This window comes from Macaca fascicularis, chromosome 3 (genome assembly GCF_037993035.2).
Source record: "Macaca fascicularis isolate 582-1 chromosome 3, T2T-MFA8v1.1".
Taxonomy (NCBI): domain Eukaryota; kingdom Metazoa; phylum Chordata; class Mammalia; order Primates; family Cercopithecidae; genus Macaca; species Macaca fascicularis.
Window position 1 is genome coordinate 107,336,802 of NC_088377.1, and position 9,932 is coordinate 107,346,733.

Consider the following 9,932-nt stretch of genomic DNA (forward strand, 5'->3'; position numbering starts at 1 on the left):
ATTTATCCAGTCAACACATTCACAGCTTACCCTTCTCATATCTTCTGTATGTTTTCTTTCTTTTATTTATTCTAATAATTTAATCTGATAACAGAATATTCACTTAATTCATCAAAAAAAGATTTCTTGAGTGCCTACTATATACAAGCTACTTTTCCAGGTACTAGATATATAGTAGCGACTAGATGAAAATTTTAAAAACTCCTTCCTCATAGAACTTAGGTCTAGTAAACAAGATAAATAAATAATTGTAGGTTAGATAGAGAGTGTTAAGTGCTAAGAAGAAGAAACAAAGAAGAGGGTATGTGAAATGTGGGGGCTATTAAAACTTTGGATGGGTTGACCAAGGGACACTTCACTGTAAAGGAAATTTTTGAAAAAGATTTGAAGTGAGCCATTCAGCCACCAGGAGAAGAGAGCAGCCAGGAGAGCAGTAAGACAGTGTGGGTGGGAGTGTCGGGTCACAGAGTTATACAGGGAAAGAAGTCGGAGAGCTGATAGAGAGCGGGATTAGGTAACAAATGTTTGTTTGGATTACTTAATTATCTTTCTTTATTCTGTAATTCTTCTGAGATTTATGTTTCTGTTCTTTCTAGCTCTGTACAGAATTACTTGCTCTTATAAATTTAATAAGCGGTTTAAAAAATCTGCCATTGTTAACCATTTTTGAGTGATAATAAGTATCAATTAATTAGTCAAAGATTTGTGTTTGTGGGAAAACACATGATCTCGTTTTTCTACTTGCCATTTAATTCCATGATTTTTTTTTAATGTAATATCATTGCTTTTTGGGCTGCGGACGTTGATCACTATTCTGATAAATGTGATTACATTTCAGTTGCCTAGTACTGCTTTATGTAATATTCTCCCTGTCATTTTCTAGTTTTTCTTGCAAAATCCTAAATTTCTGCCACTGAAGCACCATTTTAGGTTAATAGCTTTCTTCGGCATCTTTTAAAAAATTGACCCAATTAAAAAAAAAAAAAAGAACAGACCTAAACTCAAGAGTAATTACTTTCCTAGGATTTCTTCCAGACTTTTATTTTCTCTGGCTCTCTATTCAAAGTAAGTTATTTGCTTTTATAAAATGGCCAGGAGTCTACACAAGTAAATTAAACCTAATTGTGGAATGTCAGAGGATATTTAACTCAAATGGACTCAAATGAATTGAAGAGTTAGAGTTAGTATTTATAGTATGTTAGAATAGACATTTGAAGTTAAAAGATTTTACTGGTTAACTTCCCCTACTGAATAGTTGTGTAGTTCTTCCTGAACTTCAGTTTCCTTGTCTGTAAATGGGAATCAAATTGCCTACTTCAGAGGCTCACTAATAGATTGTTTTGAGATTATAATTGAATAATATATGTGGACACTCTCAAGAAAGTGACTTAGGGCAATTCAATGTAAGTATTGTTCTGTATTCTATGAGGCCACCTATGCTTAGTTTTAAAATTTTGTTAAATTTTAATATTCATTGCCTTTTTTATGTCTGGATAATTTCCGAAGTTTGATTTTTTTTTTTTTTTTTTTTGGACTGAAGATCCCTTCAGTAGATCTTTTGTGAAACAGCTTCTACAATGTAAATAAACAAGTCTTGGCCTTCACAGTGCCATGGTGATTTTATCTCAGTTGCAGTGACCTCTGGCATGTACCTCAATAAGAATTTATTTGCCCTCACTTGGATGACAGTTGTCAGCAATTGGAAACAGGCTTGGTTGGAGCTTTTTAGTTGCATTAAACCTTTATTAGAGAGCACCCAGAAGCAGCAGTGCACTACTACCTCACCAACATTCTGCAGCCTATCTAGGAAATAAAAACTTTAGAGAACCTTTAGTCAAAAGCCTATGAAGCACTAATTAAGGGGAAATAATTATACCAGCATGTTGGCTCAGCAGTGCGAGGCACCGTGAAGCTTTGAGGAGGGGCTCCCAGAAGTGCGTATTGCTGCTGAGTATGGAGTATCCAAGGCACCCGTAACAACTCTTGTCTTAAGTTTTTAAAATTGGAAAATCAGAATAGAGCAGTGGTTCCCAGACTTTGTTACACATTAGTCACCTGGGGCTTTTACAAATCTTATGCCCAGGTAATATCTTACACTAATTATAAATTAGAATGTTTGGGGGTTGGAGCCAGGCATCAGTAGTTTTTAAAGATGTACAGATGATACCAATGTGCAGCTAACTTAGGGAACCACAGGAATATGTGGCTCTGGCCTTCGTTCTTTTACTGCCTATTACTGTTTCTCAGCCTTTAGCATCATTAGTGGGAGTCTGATAATCCTATCACTAAAAATATTTGAAAATAGTAGGTGATGTCCTGTAAGCAGGTTTGTGGTCTACAGTTTTTAAAAAGTATATGCTATTTTACGTGGTCTTATGTTGCTTTGAACTTTGTTTCACTACTGTCACCTTCTAGATATACTTATGTTACTTTTTCCCATTTACATGAATAACTCCTTGACAACTTTAAATAACATTATGCCTTTGTTATTTAAGACCAGAATAAAATAATGTCTACAGGTATTAACTAGTTAGGAGTTTTGTTTCTTTGTTTCATTTATAATGGCTGTTTTCAGATAAAGGGCTGACAGCCAATTTGTTTTTCCAAATCCATTTTTATTTTTCTCCAGTCTCGTAATGAACTAAATTTATGAAATTGATATGGGTCTGAATAAATCAACTGCTTAACTATATCACAGCCACATTAATATTTACTATTAATAATAGATGATATATATCTGAGACAAAAACTATACCTGTGGCATTACTAACCATGATATCGTATGTGAATAAGCATTTTCCCAAATATCATGGTTTATTAAGTCAGTCTCAATGTAGCCTAGTAAAAAAACTAGAATTTTAAGAGTACCAAGGGGAACTTCTACGTGGCTTTGTTCATAATGTTGACAAAAGCTAAAGTTTTGGCTGTAGATCCTTGAACATTTGCCTAAGACTTGACATAAATTCAGGTGGTCACCATATTATCTTAAAAACACTAGAAAATTACCCAAAGAACACAAAAAGAACAATTTAAAAACAAATTTTATTTTGATTTATTAGAAAATTTATCTTTCATATTTCATGTGAAATGTGTGTGTGAAAAAAATGCAGAACGTGAATTGATACTCTGTGAATTTTTTGTTTGTCATTTAAAATTAAAGAATATGACCCTATTGTCTCTGGTGCTATCAGAGTATTATAAATTATGGAAATTACTACAGTGCAAATATTTGGCTTAATTCATAACATTTAGTCATCCAATTTTTGTTTTGAGTCTTTTGCTTTTCTCATTTCACATTTTTGTTTTGTTTTCATCCATCATTTTGTCTTATCATCTTCAATTCTAGAGCAACCTGACAACAATAATGATACTACTGAATTGGGCATCCTTGTCATTCCTGAGATTAGTGTCACAAATGTGGCCGGAGAGAGAACCGGGAATGGGGAAAAAGGCAGAACACTAGGAGAAATTGATGCTCAGCATATACAGGGTGTACAGGAAACAGCCACAGATCCTAGAACTGAGAGCAAAGGCTTGCCAGAGATCAGGAGGCAAAAATCTGTAAGAAAAATGATGGAGGATGGAATAAACTCATCTGGCAGAGTGCAGTTTTAGCAGAGCACTTTATAGCTGCACTCCAAGGTATCTTAAGGCAAAGGGCCACTGATGCATGTTAAGCAGCAGTTGCACAGTCACAAAAATTTTGCATGTAATCTAATCCAAATGCATGAATTATGCACCACATTTCTCAATGACTCTTAATGCTCTTTGGAATGATTATACCTATATTGTCTTTTAGTAAATTGTTATGAAAACTGAGGCAGAAAATTCCTTCTAAAATAGTTTTCTGCTTATGTTTGGAGTTCTAAAATTACTTTTTCAGCTTTGTCTTTTTGCCATCTTTGATATGAAGGGTAATGTGTATAGAATTTTGTATTTGAGCTTGTGATATTTATAGTCTAGATTTTTGAATTTGATAAAATAATCTACAGTATAGAGTGCAACCTTCTAAAAAAGTCTTTAAAGTATTCTAATACGGATTTTTAAAAAGTTCCTTGGTGAAAGCTTTGATTTTATACTGCTTTGCTACTGAAGGAGAGTTCACCCCTAGTTTTACTGTGTGATAATATTTCTAATTGTTTCTTATCTTTTGCATGAATAGGAGAATTCTTTCTAAAAACATAATGGGGTATGGTTTATGGCATGCTTATTGTTTAATACACTATAAATTACCGTCATTTAATTACAATGAACTATTTTTCACGTTTTTATAATGTTTTGATTTATCCTTTGATTTTCTATAATCTGTTGCTTTATAAAATTATGCTAAAGCTTAATTTATTTAAAGTATAACTGATTTGGTGTTAATCATTTAAAAAGATTGCTTAAAATATTTAATGTTAATTAATCTTTGTCATTTCTTTGTTTAGGAAATACAGAATTAACAGGTCAAGAAGAACTGATGGAGATATCTGAAGTTGACGAGGGATTTTATTCCAGGGCTGCGTCTAGTACCAGCCAGTCGGGTTTATCAAACAGTAGTCACAATTGTAGTAACAAGACAAGTATAGGAAAGAACCAGAGACGGTCAGGAGGAAGCAAAACTGGAGGAAAAGAAAAAGAAACTACAGGGGAATCTTGCAAAGATCACTTTGCTCGAAAACAAACTCAGAGAGCCCAAAGTGAGAATCTTGAGCTTCTCTCTTTGAAAAGACTTACTTTAACAACCAGCCAATCCCTACCTAAGCCTAGTAGCCATGGTTTGGCTAAGACTGCAGCGACTGTATTTAGTAAATCCTTTGAACAAGTCAGTGGTGTCACAGTCCCACATAACCCGTCATCTGCTGTTGGTTGTGGGGCTGGGACAGATGCCAATAGGTTTTCAGCTTGTAGTCTCCAAGAAGAAAAGCTTATTTATGTTTCAGAAAGAACTGAACTTCCAATGAAGCATCAATCAGGTCAGCAGAGACCTCCTAGTATTAGCATTACTCTGTCCACAGATTAATTAGTAACGTATTTTTCTCCCATAACCCAGTGAACCCAGAAATACAACTTTGCTTCTTTGTGAAAGTACCCTGGGTCTTTCATCCGTGTTCCTGACAGGAGCCCTGATGTCTTAAATTCTGAAGGCTCCCCTGACTTTATGAAGGGAAGATTGTCTAGGTTGCAGTAAGTTGAAATATGGTTTTTTTTATTTCTTGATTAAGATTTTTTCCCCTTGGTTTGAGTCTTTTTTTTTCCCCCTTCTTATTTGTTATTGTTGCCCTAAGATTATCAGTGACAATAAATTTTGACAGGTTGTCTGATCAAGTTGGTTATGTCTCATGTGAGGTTATAAGGTAGTTTTTCTTGTTTTGGTTTGGGTTTTTAATAGCTCCTATTTTGGTGGCTGTGTGTTTGACCTTCAGAGTCAAAGGGAGTCTCCATGTATGGGAACTGTTTTATAGAGGATGGGGCAGAGGCACAACTCCAGGAATTCTTCAGCTCCTGGTCAGGAAGCCAATCTGAAAAACAGGCGTGTGGAAACACAAAAATGATGTGTATGAAAAGCACCTGATGAAAATATTTGTAAGCAGATCATCTTTATGATTAGAACAATTTGCTCAAAGCACTGGAAAATGCCTGGTAACCCAGTACCTAGAATATTATATGATTCCAGGGGATGGGTAGAGGCATTTCTGTTGTTATCTCTGAAACATTTTTATATCAAAAATCAGATTGCTGGTAGGTGTGTTGTTTTGAAGTGTTTGGACTTAGCAGGTGAAGATCTCTTTCAATTATTAAGGTATAATAGGCCATAAAGCTGATTTACCCTACTGCTGGACTTTAGAAATCCTAGTTAGTTTGGACTCCTGTAATTCAGAGCATACGTCATTGGAAGACTTCCTGGAAATCAGTGTAAATCTTGCAACACAGCTCTCAAGATACCACTGTGTAATATGGAATTGTTTGTATGCAAATGCATTTTTCATCTATAAAATGTCATGAAAGAAAATAAAGATAGTAAAATATGGACAAAGGACATTTATATATTAACTAATTTAGAGTTGTTTATGTTTGTGTTCTTAAATTTAAAATATGAAAAAAAAGAAATGTCTTTCTTGTTTGTGAACAGACCTATTTAAAATATCTTAGTATGATATCAAAAGAATAATCAATTTAGTTACCTCCCAACTAAAAATTAAAAATAAAAAAGATGATATGGCAGAAGTTGAATCAAACTTGTATGTATTTGTATGTGACCTCTAGATGGAAATAAAAGTTTGGTGTTTGCTAGCAGTGTTCCTTTTGGCTATCGTTGGGGTTCCCTTGTAAAGTAAGTGTACTTAAGTCATCATTCAGAGAGAGAGCAGGGCTGAGGCTGAGTCAGTTGACTGTTGAGGAAGTCCTAAGGAGCTGTCCGGTTGGCTCTTTCACTGTGAGTACACAGCGGTTTCCTTCTTCATAGTCCCTCTCTGTGGTCACCAAGAGAGCATGCTAGTGTTTTCCTCTTGTACCTGCTTATGCAGAGCTCAGATATGTGAAAAATTTGTACGCTTTGAAGGCCGCCAAAGCATTTATACTCTGAACATAGTTTTGACCGCAATTGCTTTGGCTACCAGTTTAAACTGAATTCTTCAAAAAGCATGAACTGGTTTTCATTCATTAGCCCTGATTACAATGTGGTTTTTGACATAAATGAATTTGATTTTTTTTTTTAAGCTCCAGTAACAGAATGGAATAAGATCTGTTGCCATAAATTGTAGTTAAGAACTGTAAGGCAATCAGGCAGTGAAACTTGATATTGTATTAACTTAATGGGAACCCTGTATACAGTTTAAAATATTTGTAAAATGTCACTGTGAATTTACAGATGTCTTTTTGTCATTCTTTACCAATGAATTTCCCCTGTGCATAGTTATTAATAGTGTGGGTATTATTAAAAACTAATTTGTAAGATAGGCATTTTAAGCAAGTTGAGGTGCTTAGGAAACATTGTAGAATAAGTTTGAGGAAATGTTAGCTGACACAGCTGAGAGATCAGATTTTCATGTTCTACCACTGTAATGGAACCTCATTTGGGTATTCTTCTAGACCTTTGCTAGCTGTGTGGTCTGAGGACCAGTAAGTAGGATTGGCATTATCTGGTATCTTGTTAAAAATGCAGAATTTCAGTGCCACTCTAGGTCTACTAAATTAGAATTTGCATTCTTAACAAGGTTCCCAAGTGATTGTTATGAGAAGAAAGTATCAGAGTGCAAACAAATTACTTGTCTGATATGTAGAACTACCAGTAGTCTCACAGCTCTAGATCAAATGTGTCAGACACTAGGTCATTATAATCTTCATTGGTTTTGACAGCTAATTAATTAGTTTAATAATATTGACATATGGCTTCTTAAGTATTTGAATTCTAAATTGCTAATGATCCTTATTTTTGCAATAAAAAATGTAACAGTTTATATTTTTCTTGTTAACTATAAATGGAATCAGAGCTGCAAATACCTGAAATTTTAAGTATGAAAAGGGGTGCCACCCTTTTATATACTGCACAACAAATTTGCATTTGTATATTCTTTTAAAAAAATCTCTGAAGGCTTACTCAGTGAAATGGTTCTGATTTTTTGCTTCAAATGATTTGCACTAATTGATTTTCTGGAGAGTGGAGTTACGTTAACAAAATTCTTTTATAGTTCCTTTGATACTATTTCAAATAAGGATTACACATTGAAAGTTTTTATAGAAATTATGAAAATTGGATAATCTTAACTATGGTAACAATGACTATTATCCATACTACTTTCTCCCCACTCAACTTTCAAATTTTAAAGTTGGGGTAGCTTTTGTAGGTCACTTTCTTATAAAGATGCTGATGGTCACAGACCTCCTAAGTATCCAGAATAATATTTTTATCATGAGAAGGATTCCACACACAATTGGGGTCTTGCACCCCATATTTCAGAGGATCTAAACAGAAATTGTGGCTCCATTGCACATTTTAAATCTCTATAGATTCTTGAAATCACCCAACCTCTCACTTTTGAAAACCCAACGGCCTGGAGTATTCTGGTGGCATTGGAGCCAGCACTAGCTTTTTGGAATCCAAGTGGGGAGAGAAACAAAGTAGACTTTTCAAGGGACTGTCCCAGAGTACCCAGGGCAAATGTCTTCCCTTCCCTTCCTGAAGCCACAGGAAAGCACCCTGGAGTCCTTTGTATACCACTATGGAAATTTTTAAGGCAAGCTCTCTAGACTTGAAGAGTTGGAATTCTCAGCATCTAAATGATGACTGAAGTTTGTTTTGAAAAAGCAATATTTCTTTTTTTTTTTTTTTTTTGAGACGGAGTCTCGCTCTGTCACCCGGGCTGGAGTGCAGTGGCCGGATCTCAGCTCACTGCAAGCTCCGCCTCCCGGGTTCACGCCATTCTCCTGCCTCAGCTTCCCGAGTAGCTGGGACTACAGGCGCCCGCCACCTCGCCCGGCTAGCTTTTTTTGTATTTTTTAGTAGAGACGGGGCTTCACCGTGTTAGCCAGGATGGTCTCGATCTCCTGACCTTGTGATCCGCCCGTCTCAGCCTCCCAAAGTGCTGGGATTACAGGCTTGAGCCACCGCGCCCGGCTTGAAAAAGCAATATTTCATTGCCCTTTTCAACTGTGAAGCAACTGCTGAGCAAATATTACTCATTTTTTTTAAAAAAGTTGAATTAAAGGGAAATATATTTTTAAAACCAAAATAGATCAAAATGATCCCAGTTTTAAGGGATGTTGCCTATTTTGGAAGAATAAAACTAAAATGTTAAAACTGTTGAATTATGGAGAACAGATGTAGTCTGAGACATAATTTTAAACAAATATTTAAGGCAGTTAACATTTGCGTCTAGGCACAATAAATCTATATTAAAGGGAAGCACATCAAGGAAATATATATATGTTGAATAATGTAACTGAAAAATATTTTTTAAAAACCACTTAAAAGGAAAAATAACTTGATGGGTACTTTAAGCATTGAGATATAAATTAATGTATAATAGTGTCTTCCCAGTCTTTGTATGAAAAATTAAAACTCTCTAGTCCTTTAATGAGCATGAATTCATACTTCTAGATTTGTTGCTTAATAAAATTATACTCAGTACTTTGACTTATTCAGATTTATGTTTACTATTGTTAAATTCTTCATCAGAGAGCGTAAATATATTGTTTTCTATACTTTGTAACTTGTGCATATCTAAAGAAACTAACAGTGAACATTTTGGGAGATGTTTTTGTGTTTTTTTTATAGTAGAGTTTTAGAGTACCTGTGTCTTAATAGGAAGTTTTTACCATAAACCCAAGATTTTATTTCACGTATTGTTGCTTTCTCTTATATGGAGCTTATTGTGTACCTCTTACCTTTATTTCTAATCATTTGGTGATACTAATCTTTTCATAGTAAATATATTTGTTTCTAATTGTATTCCTAGAGTTTACATTCCTAAAGAATAAACTCTGACTTTGGATATTTTTATGTGTTCCCTCCCTTCTTAAGGCTATGGAAATAAACTGGAGTTTAGTTTTTTGAATTTTTGTATATTTGCGTAAATGTTCTCCATATGCAGTACTTTATACCACAAGTGTTGCCTTTTGTTTTATTGAAATAAAAACTGAAAAAAATATTTTTTCCAGATCAGTTTACTCATTTAAAAAATTGTTATAAAAATTTGCAGAAGTTATGATATGAAGGAAGAGAGTAAAGGAGGAAGACTTAGGTGAGTTGAGCCATTGAGAGCTTTTGGGGGTAAGTGATAAGACAATGACCTCATTCCTGGCTTTGTGCTTTATATGTCATAGGGCTGAGGAGTATGACAGGTCCACTCGTATTCATCCAAAGATGAAGATGAGCTCTATGGGCCATGCACCAGTGGCGGATTATTTGTCATATCAGAAGCACAGGCAAATTTAGGTAACATCACTTT

The 9,932-nt window shown here is 34.8% G+C and overlaps 1 protein-coding gene across 3 annotated transcripts in view; it reads left to right on the forward strand.

The window, feature by feature from the left end:
• The window catches only part of HYCC1 (hyccin PI4KA lipid kinase complex subunit 1), a 73,770-nt gene extending 64,290 nt beyond the window's left edge, over nt 1–9,480 (forward strand). For 2 of the 3 annotated variants that reach the window (XM_005549996.5, XM_074035360.1), the window contains one exon: nt 4,431–9,480. In XM_005549996.5, the coding sequence (XP_005550053.1) occupies nt 4,431–5,005 (575 nt within the window). In that variant the 3' untranslated portion in view covers nt 5,006–9,480. Of the gene's footprint in view, nt 1–3,346; nt 3,643–4,430 lie in introns of all 3 variants that reach the window. The other variant, XM_005549998.5, reaches the window with a different exon arrangement.
• The last annotated feature ends 452 nt before the right edge of the window (nt 9,481–9,932 follow it).